This window comes from Protopterus annectens, chromosome 16.part0, assembly GCF_019279795.1.
Source record: "Protopterus annectens isolate FY-2018-M chromosome 16.part0, PAN1.0, whole genome shotgun sequence".
Lineage (NCBI taxonomy): Eukaryota > Metazoa > Chordata > Ceratodontiformes > Protopteridae > Protopterus > Protopterus annectens.
The window spans coordinates 309,503,320-309,528,973 of record NC_056750.1 but is presented as its reverse complement, the minus strand read 5'-3'; the positions used below and the strand labels follow the sequence as shown (position 1 = coordinate 309,528,973).

Below are 25,654 nucleotides of genomic sequence, written 5' to 3'. Positions count from 1 at the left end.
TTGTAGGACCATGACAAGGCATAACTATTTATTTGGCTAAGCTGGATCTGTGGCTCCCTGTATAGTGAAAGGGATGGAGTACTTCAGGTCGTAGAATGCCCACTTTATTTAGACACTCTCTTTCAGTGGCTGAGCATTGCTCTACTTCCTGCTGATACACCACACAGTGTACGCCTCATCGTGAATGTCTTGGTATAGCACCACTCCCAAGACTAAATCTGACACATGGGTATATACAGTGAATTATTTTGTAAACTCAAACATCCATAACACACGTTAAGAACACATGATCTTTTTATTCGTTATATACTTTATTTGCCTCAAGAGACCATTTTGTCATCATATAACCCTTCCCTTTCTGGTATACATTAAAAATATATAATAGTCACAAAACTAATCACAGTCTTTTTATAGTACCCAGCTACTTCAAGAATAGCCTTCACCTGTCTTTCTCTGGTGATTGCAGAACAGTTTATTATGGCCTTCATTTTTTCTAGTTGTAGTGTTATTGCCTTTTTATGTATGTTATCCTAAGCACTTGGCTTCCACTAAACTAGTTTACTTTTCTTAGCATTTACTGTCAAGCCTGCCTTTTTCATAGATTCTAACCCAGAAGGAAACCAATCCTCTGAATGAATGGATATGTCATTCAGGTATGCCTCAGTATATTAAGATGTAGGCTTCAGTATTTTATCTGGTAGCCTCTGAAAGGAGGCTAGGCCTGTGTAGGCCAAATGGTAACAAAGTGCACTTAAATACACTGTCAAAGATAACAAAGGCTGTTTTTTTTTTCTTTCGCAAAGTGGGTAAGTGATATCTGACGGCATCGCTTTCTCAAGTATTTTGCCTTTTTCCCATATTCTCTATCAGTAAATCAGTTCCGGGCATGGGATAACTATCAAACTTTGAAATGCTGCTCAGTTTCTTTGCTTCCACCAGGTTTAGAAACTAGCAATTTTGGGTGGCTCTATTTAGTTTGCATCTCTTCTATCACTCCTAGCTTGACCGTCTTTTTATTTATATGTAATTTGCTCTTTCCCTTTTTTAAAGTTCCCACCTCCAGTTATTTTATCTCCATTACAATATTTTGATTTCAATTTTGAATAATTGGCTGCTTGGCCAACAGAATTAAGCTGAGCCGTTTTTTATTTCATCTAGGCATTTCAGATCTTATATGCCAGTTCAAAAAAAAAAAAAAAAGTATTTCCTAAGTTACAATCATTTCTTCCCATAACATGTCTAACCAAGTACTCTGTAGGCTATTTATAAAATTTGTCGACTTGTTACACCCCCCCCACAAAAAAAATGGTGTCTCTCTTTACCACCATACCTTCAGCAGTTGCCGTTTACCTGAGTAAAAATAATCGCTGATGAGTGGTTGCCATATAAATATACCTGTGCAAACAATTCCTTGCAAAAATCATGAATTGTATGGACCTTGTTGCATACTTGGGAACCATATAGATGTTCTACCACTGCTTCTTTTAAATTGTCTTTCCAGTCTTTTTTCTGAATCTTTTTTAACCTCTTTTGATTGATGCTTTTAGTTATATTACAATATTTTATATGCCCTACTAATTATGCTTTTTAATGGCATCTTCTGTTCTAGTCTCAACTAAAAACTCAGCAAGAGCTAGTCTTTCACATAGCACTCCCCTATCCCTTTCTCGTTGTCTACCTATACTCTGTTAATCTCTGCTAGGGAAGGCAGCCTCTAACCTGCAGTCCAAACTTTTGCTTTACCTCATCCCACTTTAGTACCTTTATGACAAATTATCTTACCTCCTGCTTTTGTACTTTGACAAGAATACCACCAACTGCACTTCAAGTTGGGATTTTTGTGGTCTGTATAGTATGAGCTTCAGCTTGCAAGCTTACTACAGGACATTCTACTTCTTTCCATGGTTTCATTACATAAATGTGATGGACTTGCTCTGTCTTCCTCTTTTGTAGCTGTTTAATGTTATCATTCACTGCATTTATTCTTTCAATCTCTTCTAGTGGCCCTTTCTATTTACTAGAAGCTTTGTTTTCCATGGAAACCACTAACACTTAACAACTGAAACCATAGGTTGAATTCTTTACATTGAACATTTTTATTTTAAACTTGTTGGATCTTCTGGGCTTTCTTCATGTCATCCTTTACTAGATGAATCACTAGATTTAGTCTATCCTGCAAACTGATGTAGTACTCTGTTACACTTTTAAATGGTACTTTCTCTTCTCCCCATCTTTTCTTAGCAATGTTAATCTGTATTCTGAGATGACTGCCATATGCAGTTCAGGTTAATCATAGCTGTAGCTTGTGCCATCGCTCTGATTGCAAACGGTAAAGGAATAACTGGTTCCCCCTTTCTACAAACTGCATCAACACCTTTCTTTAGTATCAATTTCAAGATTTTATGGAGCTTCTCTGAATACTAGACTGAAATCTTTTCCCATATGACTTTAAGACATTGTTACAACTGATACAATATCTCTGATATAAAGAAATAAAGAACGCACCTTGGTTAGTATGGATCTGTTTAGAAATACCTACAATGGGAAATAGTAGTAGCAGTTCACTGGCAACAGCATTCAAATTCGCTTTGTGTAATGGCATTGCTTCTGGAAATTTTGTAGCAAAGTCCATTATTACTAGTATGTAAAGACACCATTAAACGGATTTTACTAGTGAGCCAACACTGTCCATAAGAATATATTCAAATGGAGCCTACATGATGTACATTGGAACTTAAATTACCTCTCAAATCCAGGATGGGGTACAGTTTTCTTTATGTACTGTACAAGAAGCATAGAAATTGTTTTCCTCTTTCATTATGTCTGGCCAGTACCTGGTTAGTATCATTGACTTAGTCCTGAAAATTCCGGAATCCATCTGTGACGTCCCTGCTCTGGGCTACTAATCAAGGAACCTGAATACTCACCACTGACACTGGAGAGGGATGATCATTTGGAACAAAAATAGATACACACAGTATTTCCAGATGCAGCTGTCTGCAGCAAGCACAATTTCCCTTAAGAGCACACAGGGAACACACTCAGCCCTGGGGCTGGGTCTGCAGGCCCCAAATAATGTCCGCACTGACACAGCTATAGGGTTGAGTCCTCAGCCGAGTGTTCCATGTCAAGTCCTCTACCACCCTCTCTGTGAAACCAGTGCTCTGTGTCCCTGCTCTAAGTAGCTGACACACACACTCTTTGCAATTTGGTTTTTGCACTCACACGCATGTATATACACACACACACACACACACACACACACACACACACACACACACACACACACACACACACACACACACACACACACACACACACACACACACACACACACACACACACACACACACACACACACACAAATGCCCACACACAGATACACTGACACACACACACAGACACCTGGGAAAGGCTGGCACAGATTTACTAGCTATGCCCCTTATGCCCAGACTATAAAGTACGTACTGCCACCAGAACACTCCAAAGCCAGCTACTCTAAGGTTCTTACAAGCTTACCCAATTATACTGAGTAAAATTAATACTAATACAAATGGTAGTGTTTGACCAATGCAGCAAGGCTTTCAGGAGTGTCCACGGTGTCACCAAGTAAATATAAGTACTCTCAAAGGTTAAAATATTCTGTAAAAGACCAACCACAATGAAATGTTTAAATATATTTAATAATGAATAATAAAAGAACATGAAAATACTAAATATCTATTTACAATAAACACCAGAGTGTCATTCATAGGAAATATTAAAAATAATGTAGATGGATAGATTCACACAGTTACAGAAAAGCAGTACTTAACAAATCTCACTATATTTTCCTGACTGTTCTAAAGAATTACTATTCCCTGGTTACTTACTAAAGCAAGGCAAGATGAAGTTTTCAGTTTTCAAAAACAGAGTGCCTTGAGACTTCTGTCTCAACTAGTATTAAAATATCATTTCTGTTCTGGATTATAGAATGACATGACATACATCTGGTCATCTGACTCTGGTGCCCACACTATCTCCTTTGTTAGCAACTGAACCAGAATTTAGCACGTGTGTTACTATACACGCAGAGTTTTGCTGAGATGTGTTATAGCGTCTAGAAGCTACAAACCCATTTCAAACTTCCACTCTTCCAGGGTAGCAATTAGTTCACCCCTAAGGACAATACAGTAGGATTCCTAGTCCTGGTTTTCACGGATGTTTTGTCTCTGGCTGCAATAAGAACTGTAAGATACAATCTTTATGACCTAAATGAGGTAATTTAATTTTAGACTATTTTTCAAAGTTAGCCGGACTGAGATTAACCTCTTCTCTTCCAGTATCTTTTGTTACAATATACTCATTCCAACAGTTACAATACAGTCTGACATACAGGTATATTTCTTTTCTGTCCAGCAGGATCCATTGTTGGTACTTTTTAAAGACAAGCAAATTTACAAATAGTTTTCAACACAGGCATCTGTACAAATCAGTTTGATATGCAAATTAATTCTTTAGAAAACTCCAGCTAACTATGCTGGCATATGTTACACATCCACTGGACTGCTTCTTCTAGCATAGCTGGCAATACCTTTCATCATCACACCATCCATCCACAACCCCTTTTTCCCACTTTTGCACATGGGGTCTGGGTGTCACTTCAACAATGACAATCATCTGGAGCCAAGGTTTACACCACCGGCTGGCTAGCCTGCCATGGTAGCTCTTCAACACCACACACTTACATGCACACTCACACCTGTGGTCAGTTTAGAGTGTCCAATCAACCAACAGCATACCTTTGGAATGTGGGAGGACACTGTACTCCTAGGAGAAAACACAAGTAAACACAGGTAGCCAAGAACTGAACTAGGGAACCTATTGCTGTGAGGTGACAATGCTATCTGATGTGCAACTGTGCCACCCCCTCAGTTCCCAAATTATCTCCTAATGTGGGCTAGCTTCATTTCTAGTGCCTCATAAGGTTTTGACACTAATAATTGATGAAGAACATTTTCCTTACCTTTATATACTGCATATAAGAGTTCATCTTTTAACTCAAAATAGGAATACGAAGTACTAGGAACATCTTGTTCCCTACCCTTATCTTCACCTTCTGTTATACGCTGTCTTGCCCAACATAAAGTATAATCTTCTAACTGTGCCTTTCAAAGTTTTTGTAGTTTACCTGTTAGTCTACTAACTCAGGATTACTTTATTCATAGCTTGTCTTGAAATATAGGTTATATGTTCTGCTAAAAAAACACTGTCACTTCAACTTTTTCTCTGTCTTCTATTAAATAAGTAACTCTAAACAAAAATCATCACCTGCTGTACTCTCTCTGCTATCGCTATAAGCTTCTTCAGTGCTCTCTTTTCTTTTAGGTTCTCTCCCTCTGTTTCAGCAAACTGGACACAATCCTTTCTCTTTTTTTTATTCCTCTATCTTTCCCTCTTTTGCAGTGAGTGTCTCAACAAAATATATCTTCTGTTTTCTTCTTTCCTAACCAGTGATATCTGTTGCTTAGAGTTTGACTTCATTCGGATTTTCTATTTTGTTTTAGCAGGTGTGGATTCTGAACTCTCCATTTCATTATCTGTGTCACTTTCAGTATTTACTACCATTTATTTCATTTGACAGTCCTCAATCAAGTACCCCACTTTTTCTATCTCTGTATTGGTGGCAAATTTCCTTATAAGGCTTCATTCTCTGTTCTAGTGTGCCTTTTACTCCAGAGTTTTCTGTCCATTCACCTTCGGTTCCTATACTGACATCTCTTACAGCTTTAGGTTTCTGTTGCTCTGTCATTGGGACAGGCTTCTGATAACACACAGGATAAATTCTGTTGTTCAACCACAACTAAATTAGTTTTTGTTTGTAACTTCTATTCTGACTCCATTCTCCTAGTGTTGATTCTGGACCTCTGTATGAATGCCACTATCTTCCTGTCCCCACCTTTCTGTACTGAATGGGTGTATTGAGTTGTTGTTCTGCCTCTTTCTTGTCAAGTGTATTGTCCTGCCACAATGTTTATAAGGTCTCATTCCACTTGCATTTTCCATAGTGTTTTAAAAAGAGGAACATATTTATTGATTTATTTATTGATTGACTGACATTTGATTATCAGGAAAGTCTGACTGGAGAGAAACCCATTTTCAGCGGAGGCCTGGGGGAACAGCTCCAAATTATTACAAAACATATTAAGAACAATAATTTTACAATCTTCAAAAATAAAACAAAAACATCTGCAGTTTAAATAATTATAACTAATTAGACATAATTTAAAAACATTGGTTAAGACTCGATACAAGGTATATGACAATTATTAATACTTAGAGAAATTTTACACAATTTGTAGAAAAATTAAAGGTAAGTTAGTCTAATGCAAATATGAAGTGAGAGAAAAACAGGCTTATGGTGTATTTACAGAGAAAGTCAGGGAAGAGAATTAGATGGCAGTAAGGAAATAGGTGAAGAAGGTAGAGTAAGGAGGTATAAGAAATGAATAGGTACATGTTCACATTTAGGGATATAGTTTTTCCTGGTTTTGAGCAAGTACAGAGACAGATTTTAACTAGGAAGTCTGTCAGAGAGGTTTTGAAAGATGAAAGGCAGGGTATAGACACAATGGATTTTTCCTAACACATAATGAGTTAAATTAGTGATTGCATCCACAGGGTTTTCCAGAACTGTTTGAATTTATACATTTGTAAATTGGATACTTTTTCTGTCACCACAAATGCATTTTGTCTGCAGGTTTTGATTGTTACTAATGCTTACACAACAGGGGACCTTTGACAACACTAATCATGCTTCTGTGCTCTTAGTGGTTTGGCAGCATTAAAAGTCCTCTTATAATGTCATTGCACGCACTTAAAATGTTATGAGGTTATTACAGCCCTAATCAGAAGTTAATTTTTATGTTTGTCATAGTCACATAATCAGTTCCATCAGTGTCCAAATATATTTTCATTCCCTCATTCCCTCTCCTGTCAGTGGAATGACAAGAGTTTTGACCAGTCAGCTGAGACCCAGTTCTGTATAGAGGCATACTTCTGAAATGTCACCAGACATAATTCCATGGTTAATACTTTCATGATAAGTACATTCTAGGGGTTAGCAACTAAATTAGCCAGCACAACCAAATGTTGTAGTAGGCCCAGTTTCTGATCAATCTGTGGTTTTGTACTCAACATGACTTTTCAGTAAAGTCTTCCTTTGCTGGAGTTGTCAGGAAACACTAAAAGAGAAAAAAATCCAGCCATAAAAATGATTCAAGAAACAGTAACAAGACTTTTATAGGTAATTAGATGCCCCAAATGTAATGCTTTTGCCCACACAGAAACATGGCAAATCCTTGGCCAGGTGTCTACATTATCCACTAGTGTAAGTTCAAACAGCCTCTGGGGACATTACTTTGTATAAAACACAAGTGTAATCAAAAATCCACAGAATAAATCAAATTAATAAGTCATTTGTCATTTGGATTGTAGTTCAAAATGAAAACAAAACAGTACCTGTAATTACTTTAAACTGACTATTTACAGTGCTACGCAGTTTATCTAGAAATAAGGATGCCTTTTAGATGTCCAGAGTTGTAGACCTCAACAAGGACCTGAATATAGCTTTCTGTTACAAGAAATTTCTCCTGGTATGTTGCACAAGTTAGCCCCAAGTAGACTCTATCAGAATTCACACCTCCTACAAATTGTAGGTAAAACTCCACATGAGGAATGAACATCTGCCTTTCTTTTGTAGACTTCCCTTTTCTGTACAGCATTAATTACAGCTTTGCTAATGGGCTGATATATAGTTTTCCTGAGTAACACTGTGATAACTTCCCATACCTAAGGCACATAAAGGTATATACATATTTGTCAAACTCATCATGTCACAGTAGATAAATATATTACAAAAGAGATCACTCTATGTTGTTGTTGTGTCTTTCGGCTTATCACGGTTAGGGTTCGCCACAGTGGAACTCCGGTCCGCTAATGTTTGGTAGTGGATTTTTACGTGCCGAGTTACCAGCCCTGACACACAACCTTCAACGAAGGCACGCCCATTCACACATGCCTCCACACAGAAGACGCACTAGCTGAGAATCGAACGCGACAACATCTTGATGTAATGCGACAATGCTACCGCAGCACCAAGAGATCAATCTATATGATGACAATATATAAGGATTTATATATATATATATATATATATATATATATATATATACACACACACACACACACACACACACACACACACACACACACACACACACACAATATCTACATTTATAATCTCTCTCTCTATATATATATATATATATATATATATATATGTGTGTATCATAGGATCATAGGAGGTTACTAGGTTAATGACCCAAGGGTCCTTTCCGGCTTAGCCAAGTTTTACCTTTATTTCCATGGTCAGCACTTACTGCCCCTGTCCAAGAGGGACACTAGTGGAACCCACCGGGGTGAATTTACAGTTACCCATTCAATCATCCAGACTGCGTTTGAAGAGGGACGATGAGGTGCTCTTCTTGAAATGAAGCGGGAGTCTGTTCCAAAGGTATGGTAACTTCTGGGAGACAAATCTACTCCTACAGCAGATTCTGTTAATGTCACATACCAGGTTAAGGTCTTTAGAGCCAGTAACCCTCATACCATTTGATTACAGATATGCCACATTTCCAGCAAAGCAGGGTCAAAGATTGCCTTATATGCAAGGCAAAGATCTCCACTGAGTAGTCTCTATGAAACAGAAGAAGACCAAAAACAAAGCAACAAAGCCAAAGCCAAGTAAAAACACTCCACAGCCTGGAAGCAGAATTCATAAATAGATAAAAAACCAAATCCTTTAATGTCACAAGTCGATACAGCAGTAAAAACAAGCGCTTTCGCCCAGGAAAATCCTGGGCAAAAGCGCTTGTTTTTACTGCTGTATCGACTTGTGACATTAAAGGATTTGTTTTTTTTTATCTATTTACGAATTCTGCTTCCAGGCTGTGGAGTGTTTTTACTCTATGAAACAGAAGAAAATGACAGTGATTCAGACGATCCTCTTAGGACAGATGCTGAAGACCTTGAATTTTCCTTGTGAGGAACCTTTGTGACCTCTCTAGTTGCTGCAGGTGCTTGGTAAGTTACATACCAAAAGGAGGATTGTACTCAATTATTGGCCTGATGAAGCAAGAGTACAGGGCAGTTGTAACTTCTTCTTTTTTTTTTCTGGAGGCAATGCCCTTACTTATGAGATGGTCAATATAGAATGCCCTTATTACCATTGTGGAGACATGATGATCAAAGGTAAGGTTGATGTCCACCTGTGTGCCCAAGTATCTCACCACTGAGCATGTACTTAGGGTGTTGTTATTGATGTGGTAGTTAGCAGGAACATCACTCTTACCAAAAGTGATGATAAGACATTTTTTTGCATTGAGCTTAAGGCCATGACTTTGGCACCAATCATTTGTTTGTGTAAGAACCTCTTGTAGGATGTTAACATCAATTGGAGATTTTATGACCACTTCCAGTTTGCAGATCAGCAAACTTTGTCAGTCACAGATCTTTAGTTTTAGCTTGTACTTTGGAGAAATAGACTCCAAACAGTAGAGGTCCCAGGACTGATCCTTGTGGAACACCATTGGTTGCAGGTCTGCTGTTGGAGGTGGATTCCCCTATGTTGACTATATAGGTTCTAGCAGTTAGCGACCCATCTAATGATATAAGGGTTGCTACCTATCTTGGTGAGTTTGTTTGCCTGAGTGGGGGATGGTATCAAAATCTGTGGCTAAGTCTAAGTAGGCTGTATGTACAGATTTCCCCTCATCAAGGGCCTTGGTTACGGTCTCAAAGAAGTCCACCAGGTTTAACAGGCATGATCTCCCTTCAACAAATTCAAATCGAGTAGGGTCAAGTGTTTGGAGATTACCTATATCTTTGTTGATAAGGTCCATGATGATACACTCCATTGCCTTGCAGTAAGGCTAGTCAGGCTAATAGGTCTACAGCTCCTGAGGTGAGTGGAAGTACCACCTTTCTTCAAGGGGATAATGGTGTTTTTTGTTTCCATGCAGCTGGGACAAAGCTGGTACTTAGGCTATGATTGAAAAGAGTACCCAATGTTGTTCCTAATTCTTGTTTGAGCCCATGTAGGACACAGTCTGGGATGTTATCAGGTCCCATAGATGCTGTGTTTTTGATCTTAGAGAGGGCATTCATTACCTGCTCTTTAGATATACAAGGTAGAGGACAGGTGTTAGGGATGTCATGGGGTACATGAGTTGGGGACAGGGGAGTGAAGTTTTCACAGAACCTGTCAGCTAATAGGTTAGCAATGCCCACAGGCTCAGTATATGTGGTATCATTAACTACGAGTTCAGCACAAATCTGGGCCTTTCCTTTTAGGCTACAGATGTAACCATACCTCTCAACATCTCAGAGTAAGGAATTTGGACAAAGCCATAAAAAAGTGATACAAATAGGGACAACTTTGAAATATTGATCTTACAAATTTAGAAAGATGATAGAATAACAGGTTTTGCATTAGCATGAACTTTCTGAAGGGTATGGAGTCTAAAACTCAAATGTCTGTCATTATTTTCTAACTTCAATCTTTAATGATCTGTCACTAATTTGCCAGACAGCCACAATTTTATAAAAAAAATGGACCAAACATATAAGGCAAAAAGCTGGACATTCTGCATAAATCTGTACAGTTGAGAGATATGGATGTAACTAAAGAACACCTTATGGTTGTCCTTAGTTGAGGAAGCTAATTTGGATTCATAGTTAACTTTGAAGGACTTCACAAGAAGTCTTTGTGAAGGCTGCCAGCCCAGCTACCTAGAATTTTGTAAATAATTCTATGTCATTGTAAATATTAATATGATCCATAGGCTTGTCTACAAATGTAAGAGAACTGTATGTTATGATTAAACTAAATGTTATGTGCTGAGCATCAAAAATGTAACCACAGTGCACTCTGCTGGAGAAGAGCAGAAATGTGTATAAACTATATGCCTATGCAAATGTATGTTTTCATAGTAGAAGTTATGACATACAGAGTTAGCTTGCAAACTCTGAGAAAATAAGTACAACATTTTACAATGGTGTTTGCCACAGCTAGAAGACAAAATGTCTGCAGTTAGGAGGTTTTTCTATTGTCTGAAAACAGAGGTAATTGCAGCTTTCTAATGTAAAAGGTGTTTAAAAGTTTTACAATTTCCAGTTCCAGGCAAGTTTCTAAGAGATAAGTGTCAACTTCTAAGAGATACGTATTCTTGACACTGAGGTGTTACATTTTAAGTTCCTGTTGGCCTGGAAACTAAAAGCAGAAATGACAAGAATGATGTAATCTGAGATGACCCAGCAGAAATGATTGTGATTAATTTAAGAACTATCTCAGAGTGAAAGTCAGTGCATTTTGTATTTTGTTCTGGACCTGTAAACAACTCTTCAGCACTTCTCATCTATATCTGCCTGGCTCTGTAAGTAAGACATTTAGGGCATAGTATCTGTTAGAGATAGATAGGAATATAGCAAGAGTAGTTTAGATGTTTTCTGTATTTATGTAAGACTGTTCTGCAATTTTGTTTTAAAATATTTCCTGTGATTCTGAACTCTACTGTCACTGTGTTGAGTTAATGAGTATTGTCTTTTATTATTATTATTAAATATATTTAAACCTTTGAATTACGGCTGTTTTGTTTATAGATATTTAAGTTCTTAGAGTACTTGCATATGTATTTGGTGATACTGTACAAGCCACTCTGGAATAGCCTTAAAGTTTCTGGTCACACTTACTATTTGGATGACAGCAAGATTACACAGTAAGGGCTTTTTATAGTAGCTAATAAAGAGCTCATTGGTGGCAGTGATTTCTACCTTACAGTCTGGGAAGAAGGGGGCATAGCTAGTCAACTTGTGCCAACCTTCCCCAGGAGTGTCTGTGCATTTGTATATAATTCAAATCTCAAAGTGTGTGTGTATTAGCTACTTGGGCAGGGACACAAAGCACTAGCTGGACAGAGAGGGTGGTGGAGGTTCTGGCTTGACCACTTGGCTGAGATCTTAACCCTACAGCTGTGCCAGTGGGGAGTGTTATTGGGGATCTGGAGAGAGAGAGAGAGGGAGAGAAAAATCAGCCCCAGACTGACTGTGATCTCTCTGAGGTCTTAAGGGGAATAGTACTTTGCTGTGTGTGCACCTATCATCCTCCCAATGTGCACATCCCTGACTGGTGTTAGTGGTGAGGATTGAGGCTCCTTGATTACTGGGCCAGTGCATGGGCATCACAATCTTATTTGCTTGTTTAGGCTAAGGAGGGAGTGTTTCTGGTTTAGGGCTCATTCCCCCTTACTCTTAGACAGTAATTTCTTCCTCTTATTTTAAAGCCTGTTAATGACAGTTGTCCACCAGGCAGGTTTGTTCTTCCTTGAGGAGCTTGTTTTGGTCCTATCAGGTATGGCTGAGTCAATGCAGTTACACAGCTGTTTGTATGAAGCATTTGTGAAGAACTCAGCATAGTTGCCAATTCCATCTGAGGGGGGAGGTGCCATGAAGCTATTTATGCCATCCCATAAGATGTCATAATCTGCTTTTCAAAAGTGTTTAGTTTAGTTGCTGCTTGGGGGGGGCAGGTGTGATAGTTACTTTGAATGAGACTGATTTGTTGTCAGACAGCACCAGAGAAGACCTCACAGTAGGGGTGCTAAAGTGGTCCCCATATTGGTAATCACCAGATCCAGGATGTTGGCACCCCTAGTGGGGGTGTTAACCTGCTGGTCCAGTGCATTGGAGTTAATGAAGTCGAGGAACCTTTGTCCAAGTGAGTTTCTGCATGAGTAATTTACCCAGTCAATGGATGAGTAGTTAAAGTTCCCTAAAGCCATGGTGTTTGGATGCATCCTGATAGACTCAAGTAGATTCAAATAGGTCGAGTGGGTGTTATGATTCATGGAGGGCGTCCTGTAACTCCCAATGACTTGAACAGGTGTCCTACCAACAGTTAATTGTACCTATAGTATCTCCAGGGAATCATGCTGTCTAACCAGTCTGGAGCTGTATTTATCTTTAATGACTATTTGTTCACTTCCTCCTTTAGTTTTCATGCCTTCAGTTTGTGGTCTGAACGTATGGAAGGAGGTGTGCCTGATATTGCTGGGGTGTTCTCCATAGCCTTGAACCAGGTTTCGGTCACTGCGCAAATGTCTATGTCTTTCAAGGTGAGGACTGCTTCCAGTGAGTCCAGTTTCATGTTAAGACTCCTAGCATTTAGCAGCATAACCTTGAGGTTGTTTTTAGATGGTGTTTTTACACTGGGAAGTTTGTCCTTGAGACACTGCCTAAAAAGGCACTATGGGGGTGGTAAGAGCCTTGGACAGTAGATGAAATCCCAGGGATTATGAATTGTTTAATTGTCTTATACATTCTAGTTGCAAGGCAATTTGTACATCATAGCCTAATGGTATATTTTTTGATTTTCAAGAACATTTATTTAAAAAAAAAGTGTTCTCAGCTTATCTGTACAGTATTGCTTTCACATTTTAAATCTCACATATTTTTGTTTACTATTTATTCACATTATGACCTGGATTCAGAAATGCATAATAGACTGCACAATGCTGCTCTCAGCAGCATAGCATAGTACGCTATGCCTAAGTGATTCAGAGACTGTTGTGTTGCTACAGTGATAGGAAGGCACTGGCCTGTAGTGTGACAGCAGTCTAGTTGGTAAAGACCACTTGCAAATGCAGCAGCCCAGGGACATGAGTAACTTATTTTTAGCCAAATGTTCTAACCTGGAAAATATTTTCCAGCATTGGACTGAAATTCAAAGAATATCTCTACCATGCTATATGAGGTGCATAGGAAAAAAGCATATAAAGTCTTTTGACTGCATGCAGCCATTACCTCCTATGGCAGAAACAGGGCTGTAAGTACTGCAAAGCCATCTGTATGTGTGTGTGTATGTGTGGGCACATATATGTGTAGGTGTGATTGCACATATGTAATTCTATGTGTGTTATTCTATGTGTGCTATGGGGTCTACTTCATAACACTGAAATTTCATAACACTGAATTTCATAACATCAAGGCCAAAATATCTAAATCCAAAAACACTGAAAACCCAAAACATTGAAAATTCAGAACATTGAAAGTGTGCTCCATAACAATGAAAACTACAATGCATACGTAAATAACATCCTCTCCACCTACAACAACAACAACTAACTAACAAACACACTTTCTACTACATTTCTGCAGAAACGTAGTAGAAAGTGTGTTTGTTACTTAGGTGTTGTTGTAGGTGGAGGCGATCTTATTTACTTGTGCAATGCAGTTTTCAATGTTATGAAGTACACTTTCAATGTTCTGAGTTTTCAATGTTTTGGGTTTTCAGTGTTTTGAATTTAAAATGTTATGGTCTCAATGTTATGAAATTCAACATTATGAAATTGCAATGTTATGAAGTAGACCCATGCTATGTAGGGGGATAATTACAGCTGTCTGGATGTCTGTGAATGTGTATGAATGTGTTTGAATGTGTGTGTGTGTGTGTGTGTGCGTGCATGCGTGTGTGTGTGTGTGTGTGTGTGTGTGTGTGTGTGTGTGTGTGTGTGTGTGTGTGTGTGTGTGTGCGTGTGTGTGTGTGTGTCCACGTAAGCTGATGCCTGTCATCTGCATTGCTGCATGGTCTAATAGTAGGAACATTAAACCTAGTTAGCGCTAACAATGCTAGTGTTTGATTCAGAGACATGATAATGACCTGCTAATGACATGCTTTAGTGCAGTTTTATATCACTGAATCACAAAATATTGCCATCATGTTACTCTGCTCTCTGTCATTGCTAGTAGCAATGTGTCAATGAACCCTGGGATATATCTTGCCTGTTGACAAAGTAGTTTTAGTTTGTGAAGAAAGAAAATGAACTCTACAATAGGCCTACTGGTGTGGTTATGAAATAAAAAAACTTTAAGATCAAGAAGCAAATTGGCTTCAGTCATGATTTGCCTCATTCCATTTTTTGTAACTCTTTTTTTCTTGAAATGCATTACTGAATTGCAGTAAGTGAAACAGAAAATATAAAAAACACCAAGTTAGGCTCAATGTGTGGTCTTCAAAAATGATTTGATCAACTGTTATCCCTTACTTCATATCTGTTTTACTATGTACCTAATTAACAATTTTTTGTCTATTTTGCAGAGCCATTTTGGAGAAAAGGCTGGCTGCTTCTGTAATTGCTTTGCCAAAGGCATTTTCTTTGTAAGTAAAATATTAACTTTGTAATCATAATAATTAATAATGTGCTTGTGATCCCTGCTCATTATATTGTTTTGCTTATCCAGGATTTATTAAAAAAAAATAATTTTATATGGGCGTGGTAGCCTTGCTGTTCTTTGGTATTTCTCTGTTCTATTGTATGTCCAGCATAGGCTTTTAAGTGGTTTTGTGCCGCTTTTGCACTATTATATTTGTTGTAGCAAATGTTATCGGAAAGAGCACAAGTCCTGAATACTATGTTCGGGGTCTTATTGTTAAGATGTTCTCAGAAAAGATTTGAACTTGTAGTGTCATTCAAAAGTAATCAATTTCATTTTGAGATTTATAAACATTTCTAATGCAGGCCATTAAACCTGACATACTCACAACTCATAATGGCATTTCTGATATTCTTCACTATTTAAAACTATTACAAATAGCAGTGTGGATTTCATGATCTTATGTGAACTGTCACAAGACTGCATTTCACTTGTTTGTTAGAATTCCAAGTTTACTGAAAGTGAAAACAGTTTGTTTTTTTCCTTTAAGAGAAGAACTGCTCAAAATAGTGATTCCTGCTCTTTTTTGTACCAGGCAATTATTTTATTAATATATTTTCAGATCATATACTTTATATTGTCAAAAAACCCACTTATGCGAAATTCAAAATGTCATGATCACTTTGCTGAAAAGGCATGTTATCGAGCACCTAGAACATCGCAATTTTACTCCGGGAAACTAACCACTGGGCCACCATGGTGGATTTTGCCCTTTTCTCCACTTTAGTGCAGTCTCAGAGTTGGTATATTTAGTTAGGGGAGTGTGGGTGGCTAAGCCCTCTACATGAGTGGGTTTGATTAGCTTTGATTTGCTTTTTTATGTGTTGGTGGACAAGTGGTTAGCTTCCTGGATTAAATTTGTAATGTTCCAGGTGTTCAATAACATGCCATTTTGGCAAAGTGGTCTTGACATTTTGAATTTCGAGTAAGTGTTTTTTCAACAATACAAAGTAGATCCATAGACATATGTATCACATTGCTTTTATGTAATGCTTTGAATGCAGCAAAGAAACTGTATTGTGCAGCAGTGAATTTTCGAATATAAGCATTAACAGTCTATGTGTTATGGGATTTACATCTAAATTTAAAGATGAACCTCAAAGACCTGTTTAGATGCAGTCTGGATTTATTGCATTTTTTTTTTGATGATTTCACATTAGCTGCTGTGTGCTTGACATTATTTAAGATTTACATTTTCTGCTGCTGTTCATACAATTTTAAAAGTTCACAATGTGGTAATTAATTATATATTCATTTATATATTCAAATGCTTATAGAAACATCATAATTAAGCAATTCAAATGTCTAAAATAGGTAATATAAATAATTAATTTTAAAAACTATGACATATAAATGATTAACTGCTGCCCCTGGGAGAATTTAGGCAGACTCTCATAGCAGAGATGATACTTATGAGACCTGCTGAATGAGGCTTCAACATTCACAAGCCAAAATCAGAAAAAAAGTAACTTACCCCTTTGTGTCAGGACAAGGTAAATAAAAGAAACTCTACCAGGTGTCTGGGGGTGGCCTCTTGGAAAACCTGCAGTCCCTCACAAGATGACCTGAGGTACTTTACTGAAGTACAGGGGTCAAGCAGCTCTTTTGTGTAAACAGAATCCAGACTGTGCTGTTCATGGTTCCAATGCATCTCATCAACTTGAAATAGGCCAAAACTTCAAGTGGATAAAATTTATTTTCTTCTCCTTTTGGCTGCTCCAGTCAACACAGCAGATTACTGGTACACAGAATGAGGGGCAGTAGAGTTTTATGGTGTTGAGTTGCCAGCCTAAGGCCCAGTCTTCCTCAGAAGGCACACACTCACACCTAGGGCCAATTTAGAGCATCCAATCCACCTGCAGTATGTCTTGGGAATGTGGTATGAAACCGGAGCACCCAGAGGAAACCTTCACAAACAGAGGGAGAACATGCAGACTCTGCACAGAAGGCACCCCAGCCGAGAATTGAACCAGATGACCTCTTACTGTAAGGTGACAATGCTAATTACTACTCCACTGTGCTGCCCATTGAAGTGGATAAATAAAACACACACAAGTCACAACCTTTACACATGCACAAAAAAAAAAGGGAAACAAATTTTTTAACTGCAAGTTACACAACCACAAAGAGAAATGGAAAGACCTAAAACTCTGAATCACTGCCACTCGATGTATAAAAACAGCACCAGCAGTGATTCCCTGTGGGGAACAACAACTGACCAAAAGAAGACTGATAGAGTATACTTGGTGACTTTACTCCTCATGCAGTTTATACATAACCAGAGGTAGGGACGCCACTGAGAAAGGCATGTGTCGGGATTGTAAAGCCATTCCTAGCAGCAATGTGCAGCCAGTAAATAACCCACATAAATGTCAGCAACTTTACTGCCATGATCTGCATCCAATATAGCTGGACAAGGCCCAATATAAGGGCAGTAACTGTTGTCATGTCATGATGGCATCAGCATAAGGATCACCCCTGCTAAGTGTGAAGTAGGAATAAATGCATAATCTGGGTTGTATCTTAAAATGATAATATATCATGAATACAGCTGAAACCTGGTCCTTCGGCATTAGTCCACTGTCAAGAAGCACATCTCAGATTATAGAAGAGAAGATGCAATTTTCACACTCTTCCCTCATATCTCATATGAGGGAAGAGTTACATCATAATCAAATGGGGCCCCTAGGCATGATAAAGGATCAGCACCTCCCACCCCCCGCAGGCATTCTAGTGTCCCATTACTTGGACATCTCTCCCTAGTTACCATGGATACTGTTCAAAGATGTCAGTCTGCTTACTATTTTCTTCTTAACTTCTACTCTGGTTATAGATATTTGGATTTAATTTTAAACTTTTCTTTCAAATTTTGTAGCACAGACACTGATAGCCATTTGTTAAACAAAACAATACAGTCTCACAATGAAAATAGACTTAACCTATCATGAGCAACAGTAAACATCTCTGCATTTACATTCAGTGAAACTGCTTTGAAGCCCTCATTCATAGAAAATGCATGTGGCCAGCGGTGGCTTAAGTGCACCGTTGGGCTGTTTTCAAACCATGGGCCACCTGCACACATTTTAGGACCATGGCATAAATGCATGTGATCTTTAATTCACCTTCATATAAAAAAATAAACAGGCATAGGAATCTGTCTTGTTTCAACCTCACTACCACGAGCGTTGAGGAAAAAATAAAAAAATCAGAGAAATTAGTGGTCTTAAAACATCATTACGGAGCTCGGTCACAATAATTCCCAAAAATCCTGAAAAATCAGTAGTGTTCCAAAGCAACAAGCCTTTATTCATCACAAACAAGTGATCCTCAGTAACAAAAATCAGAAATCATAAAATTACCCATTTCTGAACATTTCAATCATAAAAGGCCACTCAAACTGCAGTCATTATAATCCACCACTATCAGTTAATATGCACGGTGTATGCAAAGGTAAAAATCATCTGAATAACTCCACAAAAAATAGAACTGTAACTAATGAAGAGGTTTGCATTTCAGTGCGTCATCTACAAATTCAGTATCAGCTGCCCTTAAAGAATAAATTACCTGTGTTACTTTTAAAAAAAGTGCGCATCAGCAATCAGTCTACCTGGCATGGGAAAAGAACCCACAGCCTTCTTCACTGAATGTAATATGCTACCTGTTTCCTTACTGACACTTAAACAATATAACCATGAAACTGTACGACTGTCATTGACAGACTATAATCAGTCTGGTTTGAGAAGCTAGAAAAATATGGTGTCCCGGGGATTGATAGATGTCACTCGTCTGGTCAGGATAAAGGAGGTAAACAGTTGTAAGTTCGGTTCAAACAGCTTTATTATATACAAACATATCAGGATTGAGGCTTAGTAACTTCACCTTAAATAAACTTAGAAACAGATTGTATACTGCACTCATACATGTTAACACTCTGGGTGTTCACTCAAAATGGCAATGCTGCCTTCACGTGCGCACTATTTATATGCACGTGTCCTCACTTTGAAATGCTTCTTAAAGCTACAATACATGCTCTGTTCTACAACAGCCATCAGGCTTTATGCAGCAAACAATCCAACTAAACAAGCATGAATATAGCATTCCTTGCATGTATGTGCATGAAATGGAGGTCCTTTAATGAATAATTTAATGAACGTGTACAAGGTAGAATGTTTCTTCTACAGTCCTGCATTTCTGTAATATCACATTATACACTTACAGGCACAAGTCTTCATCTGTTGGTAAATGCCAAATGGTCTTATGCCAAATTGACAATTTCCTCCGATAATCGAGCTACATCTATAAAGTAAGCAATGACTTAAACTGCAAGTGTGAATGTCTTTTTCTGATGTTTTTCCTAATTGTCCAAAATGAGAAATTATATTGTTGGCTTTACTTCTTATCTGAAAGAAATACAAAATTGTCTTGGTATGCTGAGGACTGAGCTCCCATGAAGCTATTTTCTTTGGGAGGTGATGAAGCGGCTCACTGTCACTTATACAGCAGACATTTTAGCATATAGTGTGCATGCCAAAGGTATGGGCACTCACGTTTTGTGAACTTACGTGGACTGCAGGTAAAAGTACACACTTGGTTGGATGTATTTATCAGTTCTGTTCTGGAGAGAGGCTTCTATCTATTTTCACAGGTTGGAATGCTGCACTACAAAGACCTTCTCTCTGCTCATGTGCAGGTTCTGTCAGAGTCAGTTGGATAGCAAGTGTGATCTGGTAGACAAATAGGAATGATTAGTTTGCTTAGCAAGAAGGAAAAGGGATAATGATCTATACCTGTGTATCTATATTTATATCTATGTATCTATATTTATATCTATGTATCTATATTTATATCTATGTATCTATATTTATATCTATGTATCTGTATTTATATCTATGTGTGTGTGTGTGTGTGTGTGTGTGTGTGTGTGTGTGTGTGTGTGTGTGTATATATATATATATATATATATATATAGATATAGATATATAAATATAGATATATAGATATATTTATATGGGTTCCCTATTTAATTTTGAAATACTGAAATCACAAATTTCAGTATTTCGAAATTATAATAGCGAAGTCTTAAAATACCGGTAAACCAGAAGCCCGAAATTCAAAATCCCGAAGTATGGAGATTTTGAATTAGTGCTTCTGCTGTTGTGGTGTGTGAATGGTAAGATGTGAGTTTGGGTATGTATATATGTGTATGTGTGTTGGTTAGGGGCTTTAGTGTATGTCAGTATGTGTTTTGACTGTGATGTGTGTGCGAGGGTGTGTACAATGTGTGTGAGTGAGTTACCTGTGTGTGTCTCATTGTGTGATCTTGGAGTTAGTATATATAAGTAGGGGGGTGTGTAGGATATTATATTTTAGTTGGTGGGAAGTTGTGTGTATGCATTTGTGTGTGCTTTATCTGTAGTGTACTGTCGGGATTTTGAATTTCGCGGTTGTAGGGTTTCGGTGTTTGGTGTGTTCGGCTATGTAATTTCAGTATTTCAGGATTACATAGTGAATCCATCTATATATATATATATATATATATATATATATATATATATATATATATATATATATATGTGTGGTTTACTATCGTTTTCCCTATTGCACTTCGTGCGATTCACATTAGTGCAAATCTACCGATTTGGTAGAATTGGAAGAACGAATGCCAAAATGTAGAAATTTACAACAGCGAATGCAATACAGCATTCACTGTTGTGACTTTCTGCATTTTGATGCAGATCACACTATAGTGGGGATCGGGAAATGTACCCCTTCCCTCACTATACTTCAATCCCGGAGTTTGTATATCTAAGTAGCAGGCTGTGTGTGTGTGGGGTGGGGTGGGGGGGGTCACTGTTGACATGTGGTGAAGGACAGGTAAAACAGGCAGGACACTTCAAGAAACAAGATATGCCTCCCCAGCAATAAATAATCAACGCAGCCAGCACTGTTCAGAATACTTAGTGGTATTTGTTACCGGGCTGTGTGAACAGCAGGCAGTTAAGGTGAAGGGAATCAGACCAAAATGTACATATTCCCTGCTGGATAATATGCATGGTCATTGACAGTTGCTCCCCCAGCCTACAATATCAAGAAAGAAAGAATGAGGTGAAGAAATGGGCTGATGGAAGCAGAAAATGGATAATCAACCGGTAAAGAGAAAAATATGCTGAAAAAGAAAAAAGTTAATTTTCATTCAGGATTTTTATTCAGAAATATTAACTTTTTCCTCAAAGATGCTGTGGGCTCCCATAAGCAATGCTCTTCTTGCTGCTTTATTTACCCTACCTCAACTTCGCATTGTTTTTTTTTTCCTTCGAATTTTGCTGTCCCATTTTGTGTTTGATTGTAGTTGTTATACAGTAGCCTGATGTCAGCTTTCTGCTTTACTGTAGCTTATCAGGAAACTGCCCTTTGTTTGCATCCAAACCCTTACTTGTCTGTAGTTTGCCTTCTTTTGCCAAATACTTATCTTGTCCATTTCATTCTGGTGGGAAAAATGATATACAGTCCCTTCTGTGTCTGGTACCGTATATAAGCTGCCCAAGTTGTAGTCACCCAGCTATGTTTCTCTGTGCAGCTACTTTTATCATATGCATCTTCTCCATTTTCCTTCCCAAAGTTATTACATTGCTCATCATGAACTTGCACTCAGCTTTGCCAGCTTGTTATTGCTCTAATTTCTGCTGTTTTGTTTGTCTATGACTTTTCCTACTGCTCCGAGTGTTAGTCTGCCTCTCTGCTTCTCTGTCTACCACCTAAATTTAAAGGCTTCAATAAGGTTGTTCCACCCAGATGCTGTCTGTGGTATAGTGGATCTCCCTACTGCTTTTCTCCTCCCAGCCCCCCAGTAATTCTAGCCCCTCATTTATTGGTCTTTTCATGAGCCAACAGCTGTAATTATTGATCTTGTTCTTCTTGACCATACTGGCCATGACTATTGATCCATCTATCCATTCATCCGTAAAGCATTTTCCCCATTTTTGCAAATGGGGTTGAGGTGTCAGTTCAACACTGACAATCATTTAGAGGCAAGGTTCACATCACTGGATTTCTAGCCCTGTCATGGTTGTTCTTCCACACCACATGGCCATGACTTAGAACCTCCAAAAAGGCCACCATGTAACCAAAGTTCTGGAATGTCCTAAGCACCTCCCTTGCTCTTATGCCTCCTCCATAATTCATCACCAAGCTGTTTGTGTCAAAAAGTATTACTACATGTAAGCAGCTCCTGCCTTCACTGGGAAGTTTTTTCCTTTCTTTGCCTATGCTGTCCAGTAAGGCCTTCTTACACTCCATGTAGAAGGCATCTTCTCCATCTCCCTTAATTTAGTACACTGACTCCAGGTCACCAGTAGCAGAATGAGTGAAAACAGCTGTGAAACAGTAGCATGCTTCCACATGATCTCCAGCAACAGAAAAGTAAAGTAGAACTGCAGCTGGAATTCAGAAAAGTCAAGCACATACACCAAACAGATCACAAACCTAAAGCAACATTCTCCTCCCAGTAAAAACTTCAAATCACAACAAAAGCAAAACCACATTATAGGATCATTGCATAAAGTGAATATGTCATCATGAATCCAATGACAGTGAATCAGAAGGAACAACATGGCCTTCATCTTCACTATTACAAGTTAGCAAGGTTGGCAGGGTAAGAGTAGGATAGCTTTTTCTATCCAGGAAAAAAACAAAAAAAAACATGATCATACATACACAAAGTGAATGCCCACTGTTGCACTTTCCTGACTGAACCCCCGTCAACTGAGTAATTTCAAAAGCAGACGTTGTTTTGAGTTCATTGACCTACAGAGACTTAGAAAGGATTCCATTTTTTCAGTTTGATAATAACATGTTTTCTTTCTTGTAGTGGTGGAACAAGCTAAAGGATCATGTTTCTGTCTGCATCCAAAGCACAACTAATGCTGTCTGTCTAATCTAAAACAGGGTATATCAGTTACCATCTAAATTATAAATGATGTTGTTACAAGCAGTGTTTGCTGCACTAGCACATACTAAAATCACATTAGCATTTTCCCATGACTGTACAGAATATGTATTGCTGCTCAAGTTAAATTACAGAACATTATACAAAATTATGTTACAGAAAGCAATTTTTATCATTAGCCTTGATTTCATAAAGCCATTGCGTAATGAGCAGTTATTTCCTCTTTTTCTTTAGCTGATTAGACAGTAAATTACTCTACATAAAGAATGTTTATTGTTGTTATTTTTTATTTTGCGATGAAAGATTTTTTATTAAACATATGGTAGTATAAAATAAGTCATACCATTAGAAATAAACATTTAGGTTTTTGCCATGTTGCCAGGCTGTGTTTACATAATATTGTTGTGAAATAGGACACCCATGCAATATTCCAAGTGTCCAATAATTTCACAATCCTGATCTGTATGTAACTACATTTTTATAAATGTTAAAGTAGACTAATTGCTAGACTTTATGCTAATGTTACATGTTTAAAAACTTAATGAAAAGCTCAATACTGCAGAAAAATTGCTTCAGTCTCCTACACCCTCTTCAGCCACCTGGGTCAGATGCCTGTTCACATTAATTAAAAGAATCAGTGTTAAATAATCTGTCTCAGTGTTGTTTCTTACTTTATTCTCCGACATTTTGATTATTCATGATGTTTGCTATATCTAATATCTAATGGAGGATCTGATGAAGCACGATATGTGAAAGCACTTATCCTTTTACAATTCTATTTTCTTTACCGAGCCTGTGTTTTTATGCCTTTTGCCTTGGTTGCTGCACTGTGTTTTATTTGCTGTTTATTCTTTATTATTTTGAACACAGTTCAGCTGTTAGTCGTTGGTTTTAGTATTTTTTTCTGTATTCTCCACAATACAGAATAATTCTCCAAAGTTGTGTCTTATCGGCACAGCTCGCTCTGTAGAAGTTATATTATCTCCTGTTTAAGTAACACTGCTCCATATAGTCTCTCCTGATCGAGGTTTATGTAACACTGGTCTGTATAATAGCCACTTCTTTCATATAAACTGAATCTGCTGCTGGCAATTTGGCCATGCTTGATATTGCCATCCATACTAGTGCAGAAGGAGGGATAATACCCTGTCTGTAACCCAGGCAACTCGAATTTAGTTAGCAGCTCAGGCTAGACTGTAACTGGTGTTGGGGAGTAGAGGAATGATCAGGTTTATCCTGCTTACATCTCTTGGGGGGGGGTGAGGCCAGCATGTGCTCAAGGGTCACCATCTGAGGTAGAATCCCCACTGTAGACTTGAAATTGTACAGAAGTGCTTGTATTCCGAGAAGGCAGGGCTATTTGTTTATGCCACACTTGGAGACATGGACATGCATCACAGATGACCACTGCACACCAACCTCTCGGATGCCAGTGAGCACACTCCTGGAAGTTCTATGGCTTAAAGAAACCCCTGTTTTCCAGACAGATGGTGGCACCACTCCAGGTATAGTCTACCTTGCCCCAGAAGAATCATGTAGACTGTAGAGTTCATGCCTTAAGGAAATCATGGATCAGTAAAATAGGTAGAATCAAGTTGACGGTCAGAAGAGGATTACAGCAAAAAATACAAATGAATAAATAAATAAAAATGTATTCTCTAATAGGCACTGCCAGACAAAAATACTGAGTTCCAGTACTTGAATGCTGCATATCTTAAAACAAAGGCTAAGCAAAGCTTACTTATTTCTAGCACAGTTCATTAGTAAAATTAAACATTACTCTGCCTGACCAGAATTAGATTTTACTTTCATGTTCACAAATTCAAATATCAAAAGAAATGTGTAAGACTTTTACTTACTATAAGTAGGGGATATGTGTGTAATCTCTGCAGATTTCCAAACTGGATATTGCTGGAATGACAGGGAAAGTGTCTGATGGCACATGCACTACATCCCGGATCTCATAATGTACTATTTTCTAAACATATATACTTGTCCTACTCGTTGTTGATAACCAACATATGTAATATTACTCGTTTAAATTAAGGAAAACGCTGGTTATCATTAGTTATCTTAATAATAAATAAGGGTGTGATGAAAGCATTTGTCTGCTGCACTGAACAGGCATTTTAGTTCATGTATACAATACAGCATATTTATATATTGAGAAATATAATGATTATAGCATTAAGAAGAAACTTTCATTGTAAGCTATATGTTGTGAGAGTACCTAGATTTTAGTTTCTACAAGAAAAGCTTCTGATGAGAGTGTATCGTGTGACTCAGCCTTTTCATTGAGCCATTGCTAATAGTATGTGCATGGAAACACACTGTTAGTATACCACCTAAATTCTTGTTTTGTATCAACAACCATTTATCAGCATCCTTAGTGCATCATCA

General features: G+C 38.0%; 1 protein-coding gene across 2 annotated transcripts in view; it reads left to right on the top strand.

Moving 5' to 3' along the window:
* Positions 1-25,654, top strand: part of LOC122790318 (protein CutA homolog) — a 757,176-nt gene that overhangs the window by 120,020 nt on the left and 611,502 nt on the right. For both annotated transcript variants that reach the window (XM_044057842.1, XM_044057841.1), the window contains exon 3: positions 15,194-15,253. In XM_044057842.1, the coding sequence (XP_043913777.1) occupies positions 15,194-15,253 (60 nt within the window). The remainder of the gene's footprint in view (positions 1-15,193; positions 15,254-25,654) is intronic.